The 23,828-nt window shown below is 38.3% G+C and overlaps 1 protein-coding gene across 1 annotated transcript in view; it reads left to right on the top strand.

Annotated features, from left to right (window-relative positions):
• The window catches only part of LOC149285346 (lysine-specific demethylase 4C-like), a 178,208-nt gene that overhangs the window by 104,147 nt on the left and 50,233 nt on the right, over positions 1-23,828 (top strand). Inside the window, exons 12-14 of the mRNA XM_089495504.1 lie at positions 18,777-18,958; positions 19,962-20,175; positions 20,674-20,750. Coding sequence (XP_089351630.1) covers positions 18,777-18,958; positions 19,962-20,175; positions 20,674-20,750 — 473 coding nt within the window. The remainder of the gene's footprint in view (positions 1-18,776; positions 18,959-19,961; positions 20,176-20,673; positions 20,751-23,828) is intronic.

Raw genomic sequence — 23,828 nt, 5'->3', positions numbered from 1 at the left:
GCTGAAATCTTTAGACTGCATATAGCTGTTTAAGGATGCAGGATTAAAACACAATAATCGATGTGCTACATGTTGGGTTTAACCGAGTACGAGTAATTCCACTGAAGGCGTCTGCATTCGGTTCACACACATTTAAATTTTATAAAAATTTGCCAATATCGTCAACTAATACAAATCTTGGAAAACAAGTTGGAACCCCCAACTACACAAACAAAGCAAAAAGCTCAGAATTTTTGTTTAAATTTTATTATTTTATTCACTCTGTCACTCTTCTTACACTATCTCACACTCTTATTCACTGTCACTCTTTCTCTGAATGTCTCCCTACCTTCTATGCCAACCACTAACGTGCCCCTCTCTCTCCTTGCTCCATTTTTTCTCTTGCATCTTATTGTTGTTTTGTCTTCTGTCTTCTTTCTGTGCTTGCTGTACCATTAACAGAGCAGGAGATATGTCACTGTGGCTCTGGGTGGAGAGTGAATGAACGTGTGAGAGAAAAGGAATTAGTGTGGTAGAGAGTGGAATGAGAGCATGAGAGAGAAAATTTCGTTTGTGAACGTAAAAGCCCTCCAAATTCCAGGAAAAAAAAATGGCTGAAAAGTAATGAACCAAAAATGAAACATGAGATGTAGTGTGCCTAATACATGTATAGAGACTGCTTAACATGCTTATGTTAAGTTAGCAGGATCATTTATGAAATTAACTTATTGTTGATAAACTTAACCAAATAAGATAAAAATGGAGTATAACAAACCTATGTAGTTATTTTGGAAATAAGTACATTTTAAGTATGAAAACATGAAAAAAAAATTAAACTGAAAAAAGGTGCAGAAAAAGTGAGCTTTTTCATAGGTTAGCATTGAATCTGACTGTATGCTTATGAGTGTTTAAAAGTTCTTTTTACATAGAAAATAAAAATCTAAGAAACATTATGGGAGCCCATGAAATAATTATAGCTATTTTATGTTGCAAGATTCCTGCTTCCTAAAGCAATAAAAAAGTCATCCTAGCAGTTAGCAGTGAATTGATTCGAAATATTTATTGACCCATTACTGAGACTTTTTTTGTGTACTTTCACATAAAGCAGCGAGATTGTATTTTATCCCACATTCTGTTCTATTTTTTTGGCTTCTCAGCACTTTAGTTTTTCACATGGTATTTAAAGTTAGGGGACAGTTTGTCATCTGTAGAAGATCTTTTCCTCAGCAAGATGTTTTTTTACTATCATAGTAGGGGTAGAAATACCTTCTGTAAATTGATTGGCAAAACATACTTCACCTTACACGATCATTCACACTTATCCACATTTACATGTCAGTTTTTTTAATAAGTAATTATCTGGAAAAAATTGCAGTATGTTATATACACAGACATGCACCTTGATTTATAATTGCCGATTCAAATTTAGAAGCAACCTACACTGCCTGCTTTTTTAGAATGTCTTGTATTCAACTTCAATAACATGAAACGCACCTATGAAAAAAAGTTTCTTGTGGCAGGTAACACAATATGGCAGGGCCAGACTGGGGATGTCGAGGTGGCCCAGGCCATTTAAGGCCACTATGGCTACGAGAGGCGGTTGCCGTACACTGTCGCTCCTGCGGCAGATCAGGTGTGTATGGAGCGATGTCACTCAGAGGCCCAGCAGGCAAATGCCCAGTGTGCAAGAGTCTTGGTCTGCACACTGGGGTCTAAAGGGAGCATTTTGGCAGGGGGGTTGCCGAAGAGTTGTAGTTTCAACTCACTTATGTTACCATTTAAGATGAAGTGCAAGTTCCTCCAGGTAGAAGGGGTTGAGCTGGGCCTTTGTAATGTATAACTCAGTACATGAGGAATCTGTCAAAAAATGTCTGCTCTAACTGTACAGGGCGAATCAAGCTCTTCCTGCAGCAGAAGCTTGCTCCGTTGGACCTTCATAATAATAGTGAAGTCACATAGCCGAAACGCGTCTCTTTAACAAACTCTTTCACAACACAAAACTTTGGTCTTTGTGACAATGAACAGTTGAACCCCAGAGGTTAGATGTTGGGACACCCCTAAGTATTTGCAGACTCAAAAGCCCAATATAATATTTTGAGACCATATTTCCTGTTTTGCACCCTCTCCCCCATTTCATCTTTTTTCCCCCAGTTGTTATCCTCTTCATAAGACAGTTTGTTACTAAAGATTTTTGTTTAAGTGGTCTATCTCTTATGTACCCACTGGAAGTCTTGATATGTTACTGCAAACCTAATATTTTATATAATCACAACAGTTGATCACTGGGTCAGTTAGTGGGTACGGACCATTAATGGATGGGAAATGACAATTAATTTACACTGTTTAGTTCCAGCCTTTGTCTGCACATGAGCAAATTGAGTTCCAGGAGGAACAACTACTCATGTTATATTAATATTTATTTAATTAGTGACTGTGCACATTTGTAACCTTTGATTTAACTTATTCCTTTATAGTTATAGAAGAGGGAATATGATGGCAAATAGTATTTTATTTATATTGTGCTGTATCCAGAGTGTTTGTTCCAGTTCATGTTAGACAGGTAAGCTTATTTATAAGCCACTATCTTTCAGTTGTTTGGACAAATAAAATGGATTGTTACATACAAAATCTAAATAGATAAACTAAATTACGATTGTCATGCCTCTCATTAAATGATCCAAGAAAAAAATGGTGTTACTTTTGTGGCTCTTTAGCTGTGTTATTTTTGGAACTGGAGTAACTTTATGACTTCTAATATGGAGTTTATGCCCTTTGGCTATTTTGTCTTCATAGCGGTGGATACCTTATCATAACCGCTGACGGCTTGGTTGAACCTGATGTCTTTCCCTGGGAGCATGTTGATAGGAATTATGTGGCGCTGCTTTGAAGGGATTTAATTTGCAATTTGTTAACAATAGTGGCAGTCCATCCTGCCTGGGATCTGTGGTCTCTCGCTGGATGACCCCTGCTAACTTTGAGGAGTCATTACCAGGATCCCATCACCTCCGTTGCTTGCATTTGACAGGTTTTCAAACTATGCCCCTTTTTTGATGTTTTTTATTTATATCCATCTCTAACTGGGTATTTTGAGTGTGTTCACTTATGTGCAATGCTATATTTTGTAATTGTAATGTATGCTTTAATGTAGTGTAATATTGGACAATTTGGGCCTCTTGCTCTCTTTCTCTCTCTTATTACTGTTATTCTTGTGAGTGCCATACACCGGACTACTTTTTGTGTCTCGTTTGCTATTTTATGATCTACAACTCCTGGGCACCCTCTTTTATTTCTAGGAGTTGAGATTGACTATTTTATTTAAAGATCATATGAGCAGATCCCCATTGTCATGTTTGTTAAAAAGAATTAAGCTCAAATATTGCCAAATGTATATGTACAGCCCAGTGAAAAAGAAAGTACAACCTGTGATTTATATGGTTTTACATATCAGAACAGAATAATATCAACATCGGTTCCTTAGCAGGTCAAAAAAAAGGTAAATACAACCTCAGATGAACAACACATTACATATTACACTGTGGCATGATTTATTCAGCAAAAATAAAGTCAAAATGAAAAAGCCATGCGTGAAAAACTAAGTATACCCTTAATGCTTCCAAAGGAAAAAAGGTGCTAAGCAGCAGACAGGTGCTGCTAATCAAATGCCCTTGATTAATTGATCATCAGCAAGTGTGATCACCTCTAGAAACGCCAACATTTTAGAAGTTTGCTGGTCTGGAGCATTCTGGTGTGTGTTAACACAATGACAAGGAGGAACGACATCCGCAATGATCTTAGAGAAGCAATTATTGCTGCTCATCAATCTGGGAAGGGTAATAAGGCAATTTCCAAACTATTTAAAGTACATCATATCAGCAAGAAAAATTATAAAAAAATGGAAAATGAGTTAGACATTTCCCAATCTTCCTAGAAGTAGACGTCCTAGCAAATTCACTACAAGGTCAGACCGTGCCATGCTCAGAGAAATTGCAAAAAACTCAAGAGTTACTCTAGAGGCTTGAGTTAGCATGTTGGCAAGTATGGTTCGTTTGGAAGGATTGCCAGGCGAAAACCTTTTCTCTCTTAAAAGAACATGGCAGCCCGGCTTAGGTTTGCAAAGTTACATCTGAACAAACCACAAGACTTCTGAAACAAAGTGGAGATATTTGGCCATAATGCATAGGACCACATTTGGTGAAAACCAAATACAGCATATCAGCAAAAACACCTCATTCCTACTGTCAAGCACGGTAGTGGAGGGGCGATGATTTGGGTTAGTTTTGCAGCCACAGGACCTGGGAACCTTAAAGTAATTGAGTCGACCAAGAACTTCTCTCTATACAAGATTTGACTGTATTCTAGAGTCAAACGCTTGACCATCTGACAGTTAAAGCTTGGCCAAAACTGAGTCATGTAACTGGATAATGATCTCAAGCACACAAGCAAATCTACAACAGAATGAAAAAGAAAAATAATCAAGGTCTTGCATTGGCCCAGTAATAGACCAGACCTAAACACGAAACGCTGTGGCGGGACCTAAAGACCGCTGTGCATCAACAAATGCCCACAAACCTCAATGAACTGAAGCAATGTTGTACAGAATCGTGTGTTAAAACAATTACTTCAGGATATTGCTAATAAAGGTGGTTCTACAAGCTATTGGTGTACTTAGTTTTTCACACATGGCTTCTCCATTTTGGCTTTTTTGTTTTATAAATCATGACACTGTGTAATATGTCATTTGTTCATCTGTGATATATTTTCCTAATATTTTAACCTGCTAAGGAACAGAGGATTATTATGCCCTGCTGTGTAAAACCATAACATTCAAAGAGGGTGTACTTTATTTTTTCACACAAGTGTATATAACAGATACAATGGATACACCGTAAAAGTTAAAGTATGCCTCATGTTCATGCTGTAAAAAAATGCATTTTTATTTCATTAATTGTCCTTTACATACAATGATGAAACACATAGTAATAAATGTAAGCATTAATAAATAATACCACATGTATCATTTCACAATAAATCACTGATGTGTCAAGGATGTGTGGTCTAAATCCTAAAAATATCCAAAACACACTATGTATCCCAAGTATACATAAGAAACAAATGACTAAACTGTATATCTGTAAATCCATTAATAAATAATCTTAGATCTTCCTCATGAATTATTCAAAATCCCATTGCACAGTTAAAGGAACCACACACCTTACAGGTTTCCACACTGGCTTCTATATTGTCAGCTTCGGTAGTTTTTATTGCCATTTGTTGTTTTTTTTCTTTTTTGTCATCTTTGTTTTAATCAAAACCTGAAAGCTATTTAATAAATACAGAATAATAAATACACAGAATAATGTTGGCTTCATTGGTAAAACTAAATGTTTTCTTTATTGTTATTAACCCCTTAAGGACAATGGGTGGTTCCTAACCCCATTGAAAACATAATCATTATGTAGTCCCAAAATACAAAAGTCACTATATTCTACCAATATATTGGGTTCATTTTATATAAAAACACTAGCGTTACACCGACAAATGACAGACGATGCCAGACATGTTAAGCCAATATATTAAAGTATTATGTTAGATTCCTAGATTTTGATGAGCATGTAGTGCTGCTAGCATCCATGACCTTGGGCATCAATATAACTACCTGCTTTCCCATCATGTTTTTGAGTCGTACAGTGTGTTAATTTTGTATGTCACGTAAAGGTATATTATATGCATGATGAGGTTTAAATTATATTTTGCTGCAGGTGCAGGAAGTAATTAGATTTAATGGCACAGTCTCTTCTGGTGTTATAATGGGATGAACAGGTAACATTAAAAGTATGCGCTAAGTATAAGCCGACAAGTCATTGCAAAAGAAAGCCATAATTTTCATGATCTTCCATTTACCTAGGAAGTAATTCAGACATCTGAAAGGTAGTATTTTACAAACGGCGTGCCAAACAATACATGCATACATAAAAAAAAAAAAATAACTGTAATTTCTTATGTTTTACCCTTGCATTCAGGAATTTCCAGCAAAAAGCCTTCATCTTTGCTTTATCTGGCAGCTTGTGAGTTATCACAGCAGAGTCGCTTGGGTTGACCTTTATCTTACTGCTCTTTGTTAAAAATTAGAAGTGAATGTAGCTTATTCTATGCTTTCATCTTGTTCATTGGACTCTCTGCTTTCATTGTTCCACCTCATTCTGTAATGGGATGCTCCATGCTTTTACCTGATAATCGAATCCTTTGCTTTTCTTAACTACAAAGTGCTGGTTGTCTGCAGTTCTTTACATTTCATGTGTATCAATGACAGTAGTAGATTTCTATACTTACTAACTCCCTAAAATTGATACTTTCAGGTTTTCTATTCTGTGAAATAGAGAGTGAAGCCCAAACCTAAGTGATATTTGGTGTCTTCTATATATCTTAGATAATACATTGGATAACATAGTCTGAACACCTAAAACAGTTTTGGAGTAACAAGGCAAGACATTTAATGTTTTTTGTACTCATGGTTTGCCAATTCCTTCTCAAATTCTCTCATAATAGGGTTGGATTTAAGTCCCTCTATGTTTTATCTCATAGTCATAGTGGGATCACTAATTAGCCCCTTTACTATTTAAGACCTGCACTAGTCATGTGTTATGAATGGAAGGGAATTGTCTTGTGCCAGCAGATTACCAAGAAGCATGCTTTAAAAATGCAGGAAAAGTTCATGTTCTGTCCACTGATAAAAAAATCTAATTTATATTTTATATGATCAGGACACACCAGGGTTTCCTAAAGTCTTAGGTCCTAAACATTTACCACTGCCTCGTCTTTCCTGTTTTCTCTCCTGGTGTCTCCTACCTTACTGCTCTTCTACCGTCAGACTCTACATATGTCTAATAAGATTATTTATTTATACATTTTTACACTAGTATACAGTTCCATGCCTATTCCTTCTAGATTTTAAGCCCATTTAAGCAGTCATTTTTAATTTCAGTGAGTGCAAGCTGTAATGCGATATGCGGCACATGCATACAGTGCCGGTATATAAATCCATAAGTGATTTGGTACAATTTAAAAATGTTGTTCTACTTTTATACCTGTTCGTTGTAACCGCAGCATTTCCTAAATTCTTAAGAGTAGGATGTTTTAAAATGAAACGCAAAATATTTTGTTTTTGCCTAAATAACCAACCCTTTGCTTCATTTAACCCCTTCAGGACCGGGATTTTGATACTAACGTGTCGCTAAAGGACCGGAGCCGTTTTTGTGTTTTTGCCATGTCTTTCTTCAACTGTAATTTCTCTCTTATCAATTGGTGCACCCACACAAATCATATATTGTTTTTTTCAGCACAAGTAGGGCTTTCATTTGAAACCATAGTAAGCTGGGTAGTACATTGTTTTGTTTGAAAAAAACTGGAAAAAGTGGGGAAAAAATGAAAAAAAACGCATTTTTTTACAGTTTTGTATACATACAAATTGTACACACATTAAACCAATGGGAAAAAATTATCCCAGATATATTCATTAACTTGTCCTGATTTGGAAACCACCCAACATGGCCAGGATTTTTATCTATTTTGACCAGTATAGGGCAAATATTGCAAGGCATGCATCACGTTTTTGAAATGTAATTTTTCTCAAATTTGGCATGGTAGTCTAATAACTGCAATAGTTGTCACAGATACTGATTACCCCCCCAAAATTATATGTTTATGAACAGTAGATAAGTCAAGGTGTACAACTAGGGTCATTTTGACACTTTTCAAACAGGGATTTTATCGCCAATTGCTGCCAAATTTTGAGGTATTTTTATATTTTTTTTTTGTTTTTTTTGCATATGTTGCAATGTTGCTTTAGATTTTATATTATATTTTGTATAGAATATGTGCAACTGCAGAACAAAACACCAAATTGTGTTCACCAACATCCCCCGGTTCCAACAAGGCCTCACATGCATGGTTCATGCATTTTTTGAGGAAGCTATGAGGGCAAAACTGGAACATGCGCATTTTCGTTTTCACATTTGGAATTTTCAGAAATTGGTTTCCTGGGCCCATATCCCATTTGGGACATTTTGGAAGCCCCCTGCTGTAAATTACCCCATAAAAGTACATATTTATGAACAGTAGACAAGTCAAGGTGTTCAACTAGGGTAGTTTTGACAGTTTTCAGCTAGCCTTTTCTTCACTGATGTCTGCCAAAGTTCACGGAAAAATTATTTTATTGCGTTTTTAACAAATACATTTCAATGTTAAAATTTATTTCTTGCACAGCATATGTGCAACAGTGGAATAAAGCACCACATTTTGTTCACCAACACCCCCCGGTTCCAACAAGGCCTCACATGCATGGTTCATGCATTTTTTGAGGAAGCCATGAGGCCATAACTGGAACATGCGCAAGTTTTCAGAAATTGGTTTCCTGGGCCCATATCCCATTTGGGACATTTTGGAAGCCCCCCACTGTAAATTACCCCATAAAAGTATATATTTATGAACAGTAGACGAGTCAAGGTGTTCAACTAGGGTAGTTTTGACAGTTTTCAGCCAGCCATTTCTTCACTGATGTCTGCCAAACTTCACAGGGAAATTATTTAATTGCGTTTTTAACGCATACATTTCAATGTTGCAATTTATTTCTTGCACAGCATATGTGTAACACTGGAAAAAAAACACCACATTTTGTTCACCAACACCCCCCGGTTCCAACAAGGCCTCACATGCATGGTTCATGTATTTTTTGAGAAAGCTATGAGGGCAAAACTGGAACATGTGCATTTACATTTTTTTAAATATTTTTTTTCATCAGATTACTTGTAAGTGACAGGTTTAGGCCGCTGACATCAATCAGGGAGACCGATCAATAATCAGCGACTTAAAATGTCACCGACAAGTGATCAGGTAATAATTATGATTTTTTTCATTTATTAATAATTTGTGTTTTTTCATAATTACCCTAGATGACCCCTCTCTCTTTGTAGAGCAGGGTCATCCGTGGGCTGCCATAATGATCCGATCACTCCTATTGGCCAGGAGCGATCTGATCAGCCCAGCATTTGACCTGGAAGCACCCTGGACTTTCAGGTCAGTGCTGTTATTTTATTTTTAATTATTATTATTATTTTATTAATTTTTTTTAATTTATTTATTTTTTTATTTTATTTTTTTATTATTATTATTATTTTTTACATTATTTTTTTTAACTCTTTCAATGCTGATGCTCCATTGAAGCACAGCATTGATTGATATTTAGTCCCCACAAGCTTGTGGGGACTAATATTAACCCCTGCAATGCTGCGATGGGGGTCATACACAATCGCAGCATTGAAGGGGTTAATTGAGGAAGAGGGGGGTAGGGGTTAACTGAGGAAGGGTGGGGGTGGGGGGGGTCTGGTCTCCACAGTCATGTGGAGACCAAAGAACCCTGTCTCCCTGTCCCTGAAGCTGCCTCTGGCAGCTGGGACACAATCTCCAATAGACTGGAGATTGTAGGGGAGGAGTCTCTCTGATCAGTCCTACAGGACTGATCAGAGGACTTCTGGGGGCTCGTGTTTGCTGTTGCTGGTCTGCCTGGGCTTCCAGGCAGACCACCAGCAGCAGAACCCCCTAAAAAACGGGAATTAACCCCTTCAATGCCGCGATCGCGGCATTGAAGGGGTTAACGCTGCACTGACGCTCTCATGGAGCGATCAGGCAGCAGGGGGGTGTTGGATCAGGTCCCCACACTTGTGTGGGGACCCATTCAATACCCCCCCCTTCCCTGAAGCTGCCTGTGGCAGCTGAAACCGCGATTGCAGATTTTTCTGCAATCGCAGTTTCTGCCTACAAAATCACTCCGTGGGAGTGATCGTGGGCTTGGGGGCGGGCTTAGACAGGCTGTGCTGTCTGCCCAGGACTCCTGGGCAGACAGCAGCGCCCCCACGATCACCGCGATTGTGGTGATGTGGGGGCGTTTTTTGGAGGAGACGTACCTGGTACGTCCCGGTCTACCGGTGACTGTTAACCAGGAAGTACCAGGTACGTCCCGGTACTGAAGGGGTTAATGCCCTGTGGACATGGCACTGAAAGTAAGATTGGTTTCAGCTGACGCACATTGTGGAGGGAAACGTGGGTGACTTGTATTAATAACAGGCTGGGAACTCTGGAAAGCAAGCGTATGCGGAGTAATTTGAAGTTGATTTCTAGTGTTAAATTAGCTTTAAACCCTCAAAAATATGAGAAGGTCAATAATATGAGGGGAAGCAAATGGAATCCAAGTCATTGGTTTACTTCTTGAACTCAGGCACTCAAACCACATCACATACTTTCCCCTTTTCACTATTCAGTGTTTCCAACTATGGTTTCCAGAGCTATTTTCAATGGGATTTAACCTCTTTGTTGATGTTCTTCACCAGGCATCTTTGGGTCTAGTCATACATCAATATGGGAATCTATATATGTTTAGTACTTTCTGCTTAGTCTAGTCAACAGCAGGTGTCCTTTGTGTTATACTTAAGGGGAAGTTGCATGGAAAGAATAGATATTATAAAACACAGTGCGATATAGAGCAATATTGTAAAGGGCTGGAGTAAAGTATGTTTTGTTTCATTGCTCGTTGGTAATTTTACTATATGTGCAGACTTGGTGGCCATCCATTTGGTGTTATATGTGGAGGCAAGTATTACTTATAACTGCTGTTGTTTCAGCATGGCTATGATAATATAAAAAGTTAATGCGCACATGAGGACGTATACAGCTACCAGAAAAACATATTGGTTTTATTAACTAATGCTACTTTGGAACAGAACTACTCAGTAATATTAGAATCTGAATCAGCTCGAACTCTAATTATTTTACGTTTCTTTATTTTGGAATTTTAGAAGGCTTTGCACAGGTCCACAAGGTGAGCTTCTGGTCATGCTTAGCCTTAGATTAGCTTGTGGCATGTAACCAGCTAAATTGCCCACATCTATGAAACAGGTGATAGCTTCATGACAAAAAAATTATAATATGCTAGTTTATCAGCCTTTTACTTCATTCTGATTCACATTGATGTGGTAGGTGATATTTCCCCTTTAAGACTGAGCAATGCTGGTTTTTTTTACCATATGGCAGTAAGATGGTAAAAAAAGCAATGCTGTTGGAGTCGATTGGTATATGTGTATATATATATATATATATATATATATATATATATATATATATATATATATGTATGTAATTGGGCCCAATTTGGACATTTCCACTTAGGGTGTACTCATTTTTGTTGCCAAGGTTTAGACATTAATGGCTGTGTGTTGAGTTATTTTAAGGGAACAGCAAATTTACACTGTTATACAGGCTGTACACTCACTACTTTACATTGTAGCAGAGTGTAATTTCTTCAGTGTTGTCACATGAAAAGTTATAATAAAATATGTACAAAAATGTGAGGGGTGTACTCACTTTTGTGAGATACTGTATGTATATATATATATATATATATATATGTAACAAACAAAAAAAATGCTGTAAGTTGAGAATACTTTCAAAATTAGACATGTTAAAAAATGTTATTAAAATCAAATCAATATTTGCCTTAAAACAGCATCAACTGACCAAGAAGGCTGTTCCAAACATCTTCTTTGGCAGTAGGTGTACCAGTGTCCCTCTTTTTTCTGCCAATGCTGAGCTGATGGCATTGCTGGACATCTTCTGATTGTGAAGGGAATTAAGCATGATGTGTCTTTCATCTGCTGCACTTAGTTTACTTGGCAGACCACTTCGTCTATTGTCCTCGTTTCTTTGTGCTTCTTCAAAAGAGCTCGGCCAGAACATCTGGAAACCCCTGTCTGCCTTGACATTTCTGCCTGGGAAAGACCTTGCTGATACAGTGTTACACTTGTGTTTTTGCTGTGCTCATTCTTGGCATGGTGTATGACTAATGACATTAAACTGTCTTCAGCAACCTCACCTTTTAGCCAGCCAGTTTTTTTCCTCCACAACTGTTTCTGTTTTAGAGGTTTCAACCTATTCACATTATATAGCACCTGTTTGGCATAATTGTTTAATTATAGACCTAACTTTATGCCTCACAATCTCTGGCTTTTTTGCAAGTGTACCTAGAAGAATTGATGCTGTTTTCAAGGCAAAGGGTCTCACCCTTTTTTCTTCTGTCCATTCACTTTGCATTTTGTTAAATGATAAAAACAAACTATTAACATGTCGATATTTGTGTATGTATATATATATATATATATATATATAATATAGCACTTTCAATATATATACATGTTAATAGTTTGTTTTTATCATTTAACAAAATGCAAAGTGAATGGACAGAAGAAAAAAACTATATCCAAAAAAATTTAATCTGCTGTGAGAACACCACGGGAAAGGCTTCTAGAATACAAAAAAACAAAAAAAAGGATAACACAAGCAGGATCCCTCTGGTAGTTACCTACAACCCAACTCTTGAGGAAATCCGCAAAATTATTAAAGACCTACAGCCGATACTCTCAGAAGACCCCATACTGAAAAAAAATATTCCCTCAGCCCCCTATACTGGCATTTAAGCAACCACCAAACCTGAGGAAAAAATTAGTACGCAGCAAACTGGCCCCAGAACAGGAGCATACACAGAATGGCACTGTACCATGCAACAAATCCCACTGCAAACTTTGCCAACATATGTGACAGCAACACAGCCAGTCACAACAACAAAACATACAGCATCAAAGATTCTTACTCATGTACATCGGCAAACGTGGTGTACATGATACAATGCTCTGCATGTGACAAAGGGTGCTACATTGGAGAAACTGGGCTTAAACTGCACCTTAGAATGAACCTGCACCGAAGCTCCATCAAAAACCATGAGGAAGACAAATATTGCACCCCGGTAGGACATCATTTCACACAGAACAATCACTCCATCCAAAACCTAAAAATTAAGGTACTCAAAGGAAATTTCAGAGACTCTCAGGAAAGAAAAACATTTGAGATGAAAATGATTACACATTTTAACACCATAAAAGAGGGACTTAATGTGGATTCTGGTTTCCTTACACACTACCAGAACTTCATATGAACTTCATCTAAACATCCAATGTGTGTCTAATTGCTGTTATTATCTTTGATGTTTTACTGTGGTTATTGGTTTCCCTAAGTTTATTTGTTCTGTGCCTGGGTTATCTCTCTACCTCTCTGCATTTCTCACCTCCAGACCTATTATTTACGACACCCCACTCAACCCCCCCCCCTTCTCTTATACCATCACTTGCTTTAAGTTGTAACCTCTATCATGTTGATTAGTATTGCTTCGGACCTGATGAAGGGAGGATAACTCTCGAAAGCTTGTCTTTTTAATATTATGTTAGTCCAATAAAAAAAGGTATCACCGCATACTCTGCAATACTCTATTTTTTGACATTGTGTGTGTATATATATATATATATATATATATATATATATATACTACTGTTAAAACATTTGTATTGTTTGAAACATAAAATGCAGTATTGTTAAAACATGATGCTAGTATGTTGAGTTCCTGCGCAGCTGGTGTCTTCATTTGGTGGTGGGTCTTGTAGGTTTTGGCATTTAGCAGTACATTTTTTGGTGCTTTTTCTCCTGACATCTGCTAGGTCAGTTGAGGGCCTTCTGGCATGAGACAATGCCACAAATGGGATCAGGATTTGCTACATTCTGAAATTACATTCCAGTTTATTTTTGTGTTCAAACCAGTGTCTGATTTACTGTGGAGTGCACTACTCAAGTGGCCAGGATCAGAGGAATTTTGCATAGGGAAAAATAAAATGATCTGTATGCTGCCAAGCAATTCTGCTAAATATGATACCGAACTCGTTAATGGGAATGTTGTCCTGAAATGCACATTGCTATTTTTTGTCCAGATCCTTCATCTAAGGAGGAGAGAATATCAGATTGGCGGTTGGTTCTTCAAACCATTGGAAAACAATTTGTTTTTTTAGTTTGAGAATATTCTACAAAGTAAAATAGTCTACAAACGAAATAGTGTACACTGAAAAAAACAGCAATTCTTTATCAGTGGGTTAAGAGTTCTTCCCTCGGGTGGTGCAAAATATATTGCTATTCCCATTCCGAAAGAAACTACTTTATGTAAAGACACAAAAAAGAAAAAGTATTTTCAGCTTTGACAGTATTTGACAGAGCTTACAGTACAGCCTATTTTTTTTATTTTTGTCCTCCCCAAACAAAGGAGGCTATATTTCACAATCCTTTCTGCTCTTGCTACTTACCTGATCCCTCTCTAAGGGAGTTTTAATAATATCATTTACTCTAGTATGCTAATGTGCCTCTTTTACTTAGCCTTACTATAGGTGTACATAAAACTTACTATTGATCAGAGCATCCCTAATGATCAAGGGATTCCACTTCACACAATACCTCTTACAGAAAAAATAATATATCCTACATCACTTGTATAGCTGCATCTGTCTTTGTGGAAATGTAAAGGCTTGCATTGCTAGAAACTACTATGAACGGTATATCCAAACCATCCTTTCCACAGATTAAATAGCAGGTTCTGGTTTTACTTCAGATGATTAATTGCAAAACAAACAATCGTAGAACAACTCCACTGGTCCTTCTTAAATCTTCCAGCCATACCTCCCACTGTGTGTATCATTTCCAGCTCTCGTTCTTTGACATTCCTGATACACATCGAAACACAATGTCAATGTAATATATCATTAAACTTATAATGTTATCTTGGTTTATGAATGCTTCCATGTAGACGGCATTGAACAGACAAGAATTTTAATAATAGTGACGTATTGTTTGCTTCCTTGTTGACAGTCTCAGGGGGTCTTTCTCCTGCTTTTGCGACCTGTGCTCCACTGATACAGATTAACACCGGTGTGCTCTGTCGTATTATGTATATACATCTATTCAAGGCTGCAGGTCTTCATGAAAAGGTTCATTGGAAAACCAAATCACGCACATGCATTTACCACAGTTGTTTAACATAAATAAACGATTGTTGTTTGGAGTGTGTCAGCACAAATATTATTTTGTGAAAGAGAGCAGAACACGCTAGGCACCTTAGATGCATAAACTCATTTAAACTATTGTTACAAATATATCTTCTGTTTTAAGATCACTTAATGTCTATGTAAGCTGTATATAAGCTCATTCTGCTTGAAGTAAGGTAATGCCAAATGCCATGTTTACCTTTATGCAATTCCAACACCCCCATCCCTTTAGAACAGTTATTTCTGTTACGTTTGCCCTGGGCCAATTACAAGGAACCATTAAAAATTTGTATACATACCAGTCCCAAAACAAGAGCTATTGACTGCTTTGCCTCTTCACCTAAGACAGGGGCGTCCAAGTTTTTTCTGCAGTGGGCCACTTCATCAGAATTGTATACGTGCGCGGGCCGCACTCATTTTTCACTGAGAGAAAATATGGCCTTTAATAAGATATGCTGATTAAAATAAAGTAAATGACACAAAACCTTTACTTTTCCCCTCACTGATTTCTGGGATTTCTGAGCCTACAAATTCAGGATTCTGGATAAGTAAAAATAAAATAGTTCTATTTATTTTAGGGATGCACTAAAATGAAAATTCTGGACCCAAACCGAAAATTCAGGGTTCACTTAGACGAAACCGAAAGTGACCCCCCACACACACTTTTAATAAAATTAAGTTACACACCAAAATTGTACAAAAAATTATATATTATGATTGTTAACAGCAATCTCAGGCATACCCAGATTCCAGCATGTACTGGTTGGCTGGGCATTGTATTTTTTGTCCAATTTTAGTGGGTAACCACACTTTTATTAAAAGTAACACACCACAATTGGACAAAAAAAATCAACAATATGACTTGGCATGATAGGAGTGTGATTCCTAAAAGCAAACACACTCTTTTTATACCCAGGCAACCAGTGAATGCTGGAACCTAGGCATGATGGGACTGTGATTGCTGTTAGGTGATTGCTATTAGCTGTTAGCAATCACACTCCTATAATCCCAAGTCAGCCAATACATGCTGGTACAGGGTGGCTGTAAGTGCAGACCCCATACTGCTGGCAGCATCAATACACAAGGGGGTCAGCTAGCCAGGTTTCAACATGTACTGGCTGACTTGGCATGATAGGAGTGTGATTGCTAACAGCAAACACACTCTTTTTATACCCAGGCAGCCAGTAAATGCTGGAACCTAGGCATGATGGGACTGTGATTGCTGTGTGCAGATTGCTGTTAGCAATCACACTCCTATCATCCCAAGTCAGCCAATATGTGCTGGTACAGGGTGGCTGTAAGTGATGTGCAGACCCCATACTGCTGGCAGCATCAATACACAAGGGGGGCAGCTAGCCAGGTTTCAGCATGTACTGGCTGACTTGGCATGATAGGAGTGTGATTGCTAACAGCAATCATAGTCCCATCATGCCTAGGTTCCAGCACTTACACTTATAGTAGCAACGGTTTTACCACCACCAGGAGCATGACAAATGATTCCTTCTCCTCCTGTATGATTTTATGTACATCTTGAACTTTTCATATTATGTAGTGTTATGATTGATGCTTCATACACTGAAAACACTGGCATAAGTATAATGATCCGACCCTGACAAATGTCAGCAATGCACTGATGCTAGTACTATCACCTATGATGATTATGTTTTTCTAAATTAAATCCGATATTAGTCTCAATTATAAATGATGTTATGGCAGTACTACACTGGAAAAGTATTTAGAAAAGGTATACTGAAGCATCCATGACCGCTCCCCCCAAAATTCACTAACATACTTCAGCCACTTCTCTCATGCATCTCTACCTACTCCTGTCCTTTGGTCACAGCTTAGTATAACATACGTTAGGCTCAGTCCTAGATATGGTCACTCCTGTTACTGTGCGCCACCCCCTGAGCTGTCCTCCTCAGCTATGGGATTCCACACAGACCTGTCTCTTCACTTACCGCTGAGTGAACTTGTGCTCCGTTCCTATACATCAGCACTCCATCTAGCAAACATTTCATTTTATTAATCCCCTTCCTTCTCCCATAACTCTTTGTATCCTCTCCACATTTAACACCCTACTCTGTCCCCCAGCACCTCCCTCACCTTCCAACTTCTCTGCCCAGGAACTTGCCACCTACTTTGAAAGCTAAATTGACACCATCAGGGTTATCATCCTCCCCCATGGTGTCAATCATATGGCACCTCAACCTCCCACCTCACCACCTGCCCCCTCGACCCTATACCCTTACTTCTCGTATCACCGCATTCTGACATCCTTACCCCATCCCTAACCAATATATTTTATCACTTTTTTCCCATCTGGTATATTCCCATCCTCGTTTAAACATACTATCATTTCACCCATCCTAAAGAAACCCTTGCTTGATATCACTGCCCCATCAAATTACTGTAAAGTTTCCCTTCTACCCTGGCATCTTATCAACTAATTAAATTTATCTCCACAAACTCTGCTTCACCCTCTACTATCTGGTTTACATCCACTGCATTGCACCACAACCACACGCACTATAATTAATAATGACCTCCTCATCGCTAAAACAAAAGGCCATTTCTCACATCTTATACTCTGAGACCTTTCTGTAGCATTTAACAGAGTTGACCATCCCCTCCATCTACAAACCCTTCATGCTCATGGCTTCTGTGACACATCTCTATCCTGGTCCAAATCCTACCTCTCTGACTGTACTTTGTGTCTCCTTCACTGGAACTTGTTCTTCCCCCCTACCACTATCTGTTGGTGTTCCTCTGGGCTCAGTTCTTGCTTCATCTACAACTCTTCACTTGGACAACTCATATGTCCTTTGGTTTCCAAAACCACCTATATGCAGATGACACCCTAATCTAAATTTCCTCTCCCGACCTTTCACGCTCTCTTGGAATTCCTCATGCATGGCATTGCATTACCTGAAGCGTAACATCTCCAAGACTGAGCTTGTGGTAATCCAGCCATCTGTTCCGTTCTCTGCTCTCTCCTTCATCCCTCGCATCTAGTCCCTCGCTGGATCTTGCCGCCTTTGCCCAAGAAACATATCCGAATCTGCCCCATTCCTCATGCAAGACACAACAAAAAATTTTACTCCACTCTTGTGATTTCCTATCTGGGCTAACTTCTTCTAACTGGTCTCCCCTCTCCTGCCTTTCACCACTTCCATCCATCCTCAACACTGCAGCTAGATTAATCTTTCTCTATTACCATTCCTCATCTGCCACTCCTCTTTGCCAATCACTCCACTGGCTCCCCATACCCTTTAGGGTCAAATTCAAATGCCTGACACTGACCTACCTAGCCCTTAACAACTCCACACTATATCTCTTCCCTCCTATTCAAAATACACCCATAACCTCCCTCTTCATTCCTCTCATGTCCTTCGTCTCTCTTCTACCATAATTTCCTCTTCCCACTCCTGCAAGCAGGATTTCCCCTCTGCTATACCACTTTTTTCTCCCTTAGATGCAAATGTCAAAAACTCTCAGAAAACCCACCTCTTTCGAGAATCATACAAGCTTTCCTCATAACAATCTCAGCCAGCATCCTGTGTAAGCTGTCTGAACAACCAACTACCTTAATAGCTGATCCTGACTCAACCAACTCATCCTCATCCAAGCAGTCCTCTCCTACTGTTTCACTTCCCCTTCAACTGACTAGATTGTAAGCACAGAAGAGCAGGACCGTCTTCTCCTTCTGTACCAGTTTGTTGTTGTTTGTGATTTTCAATTTATCCTACCGACTACAGAATCAGCTGACTCTATATAAATAAATGTAATGTTAAGCATGTAACTTTTTTCTTTCTTTTATTTTTGTCCCCGCCACAGAATTGTCTGAAAGTGCGTTAGTAGATGACAGTGCATTTGAAACAGAGCTATGGGCCAAACCGCTTCGATATCTCTGGCAGACAAAGGTGCAAAATTTTGCAGCTGAAAGAGAGTATAATGCATCGGTTTCAAAACTAAAGCCATACTGTGCTATATGCACTCTCTTTTTGCCTTATCACAAGGTAAGCACTGAAAGAGCAGGGCTCTATTCCCACATGAGTGTAGCAAGTATCGCCTACATCCTCAATGATGAGTATAATGTGATTGCGGTAATGAGATTCGTAAAACTGCTTGTCTGGATCTTAGCACTCAAATTTATTGGATATGTTCTATTCAATATCTCATGTCTATTGAATGTTATTTAGAAACGATTCCTTATCAGCCTTTACAAATTCTGTTGGCTATTAAATAATTAGTTTATGTTAGTACTATTTTTTGCCTTTATGTTTCTGCCATATTTAAGGTATTTAATTTATGCTGATCACCATCAATTTCAATATTGTGAATAACAGTTTAGTGTAGTTAGCACGTTAGAAAGCTGTTTTGTGTATTCTATTGTTACCTACTCTTCCTGTGAAGGAAATACGGGACTTTTAGATATGTAAATTGTGTAACTCAGTTCATTGAGGATGCACATAACTAAATCCTCACTGATATCAATTGTTTAGCTAACAGTAACAGCTTTCCCTATGGGGCGCATGCTCTCATCTTTCAACGTTTTGTGTTTGACCTGCTCCCCATTTCATCTAGATAATTAGCTAAATAAACTTCCATGTATACCATGTATCAATTTGTTTCTGTCTTAACAGAGTTTGGAAAACCATGTAAGTATTGTATCCAGACCTGAGTAAAAGGGTGGCCCTTTTAAATAAATAAAAAAAATATGATTTTTTTTTTATGTTAGTCACATGAGCATCTTTTGTTTATTGCATATCTGTTCATAGCAGACAATTCCTTGTTGCCTTACTGCTATAATTTGTTATACAAATGTTAATTTTCCCGTAAGGAGAATAAAGGAAATGGTTTGAATCTGGGCATAGGTTATATCCTTGGTTAAAGAACTGGATTGTTGACCATTGGTATCATCCACCTGGAAGCACTGACAGACTTTTATATAAACACTATACACCTATCACTCTGTCACGTATTTCCAGTCCTAAATTCAATGTCAAATGTATTTTTCAGTCGGACACATATAATGATGACATTCAGCTATACTGGGAGTCTGTGTCGAAGGAAATAAGTCCATTGGAGCATAGAACAAAACCTCTCATCCCAGAGATGTGCTTCCTGTACAGTGAAGACAATGCAGAACACTCCCCCCCAAGTTCCTTTATTGAGGATGATGGGCGAAGTCAGCTGATTGCCTGTGCAAAGTGTTGCGTACAGGTCCACGCAAGTAAGAATTACTCATCTAAGTGCATGTAGATTGTATTTTCACTGAAAGAAATCCATTCCAATGTTAATACTATTTGCCATTACTACTAGTATATGCTGGGATGATATATTCAATCATGCATTTAATATGTAAAGAAATCTAGATGTAATGTTCATTTTCTGAAATAATAGCAGGATTTAAAGCAGAGCTTCACAGGAAACCTTGAAAGGTATATACAAACTGTTGGTTCCCATAATCTGGCCTTCATGGTTGGCCTTCACCAGATATATGATATAATGTATGTATCTTTAGACGCAGTTATTATGTGTCAGTGCACTGCCTCATACGTGGAAACCTTTAAGAGACAGTTTTTTTGTATAAAATGTCAAGGGCAACTCTGTCTTGGTGATTTTCCCTTTAAGACTGTCTTGTTCTTGCTCCATACACCACTGAGTTTCTTGAAGATTCCGAGGCCAAAAGGGGCAGAATTCATTAATTAACTGAGTTCTCTCATTACAGGTTGTTATGGTGTTCCTTCCCATGAAATTCATGATGGATGGATGTGTTCACGATGTAGAATTGGAGTTTGGACAGCAGTAAGTTGCATCATTTATTTCTAGACTAGACCCATGACAGACTAGCATGAAAGAAGCGATATTCAACAACCGCGAACTGACTATAAACCTTGTATTATTGTAAACGCTTTTTTTTTTTTGCTAGCAGCGGGATTGCTATTCTGCTTGAAAAACACATTTAATGCAACAACAAAAAAAAACCTGCAGTCTAATACCATCTAATATGCTTGGTGTATAAAGAATATAAACCATGAAATATTTTTTTTGTTCACTGTCAACTGAAAAATAAAGATAAAGCCTTTTGTTTGTTAAGCCACAAATTTTTACCAACCGGGTTGCATGTAGCATTCAGGACTGCTAATTGCCTAGCTCAGAAGTTATAATTATTCCTGGGTTGTTTGAAGGCCTGTTGCTTTCAATGTCATTTGGCCTCAGTGGGTAAGTTCATCAGTAGCAATACATTCCCTGCACTGGTTGCTGTCCATTGAGCAGATTGCAGCTTGTTCCCCATGGTTGCCCCCACCCCTCCTGGGGAAAATCAAATGTGTTTGCGAGGGAAAACAATGTTGTTTGATAGGACTGATCGTTTGAGAAAAATGAGAATAACACCATAGCACAATGTACGTTCCCTTAAAAATGAATAATATTTATTAGGCATTTGGAAGGAATTTCTACAATCACACAATCTTCTCTGATAGGGAGGAAACATTATGTTTGGTCTAAAGAAAATGGATGTTAAAGCGTTTTTGCAATAATTGAACAATGCTATACAAGGTACTGATCATGGTAGGTTTTGCCTGCAAGAGGGGTGGGTTGGCCCATCATGATCATACCTAGGAACTTGCGAGCTCTGGATTCCTGGAACTTACCCCTGCTGGATGAGGCCAGGACTGACATAGAGCGAAACACTCCCATTTAAAGGGGAAATGGGCAGGTAATGTCAGGACCCCACTCCTGCAACCAGGAGGATTCAGTGCTTATCTGGAGAACGCTGCAGGTGACCTGGATCCTCCTGTCTTGCAGCCGGTGGATGTTTGGGGCTTCTATGACGGAGTGCCGGCGTGACATGACCTTCCGGTGCTCCACCATAGAAGCCCCAGCGGAAGTACTGGCCAGCAGCAGTGAAGGTTGTCTACGCGCATCATGCAGACGTTCATCGGCTGCCAGAGAGGAGGATCCCCCTCATCGTCTTATAATCAGGGTCATCTTATAAGCAAGCAAATATGGTAATTTTAAATTTACATTATTGTTAGTAAATTGTTAGTGAGTTCTGAATTTCTATTTTTTTTTTAATAGTTGAGCAAGTGCTCTCTACTAGAGTGTGGCAGCATCTTCACCTCTTTTTGTGTCTGTCCAAATCTACCACTACAGCTATGTAGTGGTCAGTTACTAAAAAGGCTTAAACCTAGGCCTTGTACGCATCCTCTGTCTCACTGTTGGTCCTAGACCAAAAAAATCTCCCGGGCTCGAAGCTCCTTTACATGCCATGTCTTTTTTTTATATACTTTCAGAATGCCTATATAGATTTATTGTGGGATAGCTTCACTATAGGTGTTGCCATTCCCCTTAGCCAGACACCTCGGGCAGGTGACTGACTTGCCTGGCACGAAGATCGGCCATGCTCTGTCTCCTTTCGCTTGGTTGCAGCATGTATTTGGAGACTTCCATGATGTAACCTGACCAAGCAACCTGCATTGTTTATCCAAGCATCTCAATGACTCCTCATAAACTGTCTACTCCTTTTGTGGGTTATAAAAATATTTTCATGCCTTGACCATAATTAAGAAAATTGACCTTGTGATTGAAATTTGTCAGGCGAATGGTGGGATCTTACCTTTGTTTTACGTTCAGATATTCATATGGGGGGAAAAAGTATTGTTCTGTTGTTTCCCCAGTATATATCTTTAATATGACATTTTAAACTAATAAAGAAGACCTAGATATACAGAACATGCTTTTAGGGACACAAAGGGTCTGTAATATGCATATATGTTCTATAGCATACAAGAAAATCGATTTCCAAGCAATTGTACAGTAATGAGTCATTTATTATCAACTGCATAGTTTTATTCTTTCTAATGAAATTCCTAAAACTGAAATGGAGTGCATTTATTGTCTCATAAACTATTTTTACTATACATTTCATAAACTAAAAAAGTTTAGTCATATTCACTTCTCGGTTCCCAATAATAGCCTAAATGAAGATGCAGGTATAGAAAGCTGGATATGTATCTGGTAAATGCCGCAAAAGGGAAATCTGCCAAAAGATCATGAGATATAGATCTTGATGGCCCCAAAGAGGTGTTAAGCATATATAGTCTGCCCATTTTGTCTCTGCTACATACCTCTAAACCTCTGAAATGCACGCAAGATACATTTTAGGTGGTATGGTTCGAGACTCATCGAAGGGGCTTTTCTGATTGTCGCCTATTAATAACTATGTGACAGGGTCCTAGAAGAAGAAGAATGTACTTTGTGCTCAGTTTATTTTGTAAGCACATTTTCTGCTAATTTTTATGCCACCAAACAGTCTGGGATCCTTGAAAAGCAGACTGTCCGTTGAGACTGTCTTTATTCTTACCGTTGTCTAGTGTGCAATATACTCTTATGCATACCTATGCATTCCTAAATGTCCTCAGAAAACATTGAAAAAACAATGGAAGAACTATTGACTTTTCTGTTCTTCATGCTAGTGACCATTCCAAAATCGCTTGAAACATACTTTTGGGGAATTATTTATAGTTCACGCAAATATAACTTCTGCTGTAAACATAAATTTGCTTTATGAAATCAGATGGTGCAACACAGCAATCTATAAACACATTATTCCCAATGACAATATATAACTCAATGAACAACCATTCAGTATATCAGATGTTTGGTTTCATTCTAAGTAGGGAAATCTACTATTATGGCAGAAGTCAGCCATAAGTATCGTGGGAAATTGACCATGGGAACCTGGGAGGTTTCAGTTTATGGTTCTGATTACACAAGCAGATTGGAGTTCATGGTAAGAAACAGAGCAAGTAAATGCCCAGTGCTATACGCATTCACATCTAGGAGTATTTGATGGAACTGCTGGATCTAGTAACACATATC

This window comes from Sceloporus occidentalis, unplaced genomic scaffold (assembly GCF_023333645.1).
Source record: "Sceloporus occidentalis isolate IW3139 unplaced genomic scaffold, rSceOcc1.0.p SCAF_80, whole genome shotgun sequence".
NCBI classification, from domain to species: Eukaryota; Metazoa; Chordata; class Lepidosauria; order Squamata; family Phrynosomatidae; genus Sceloporus; species Sceloporus occidentalis.
This window is presented reverse-complemented; position numbering and strand designations above follow the sequence as displayed.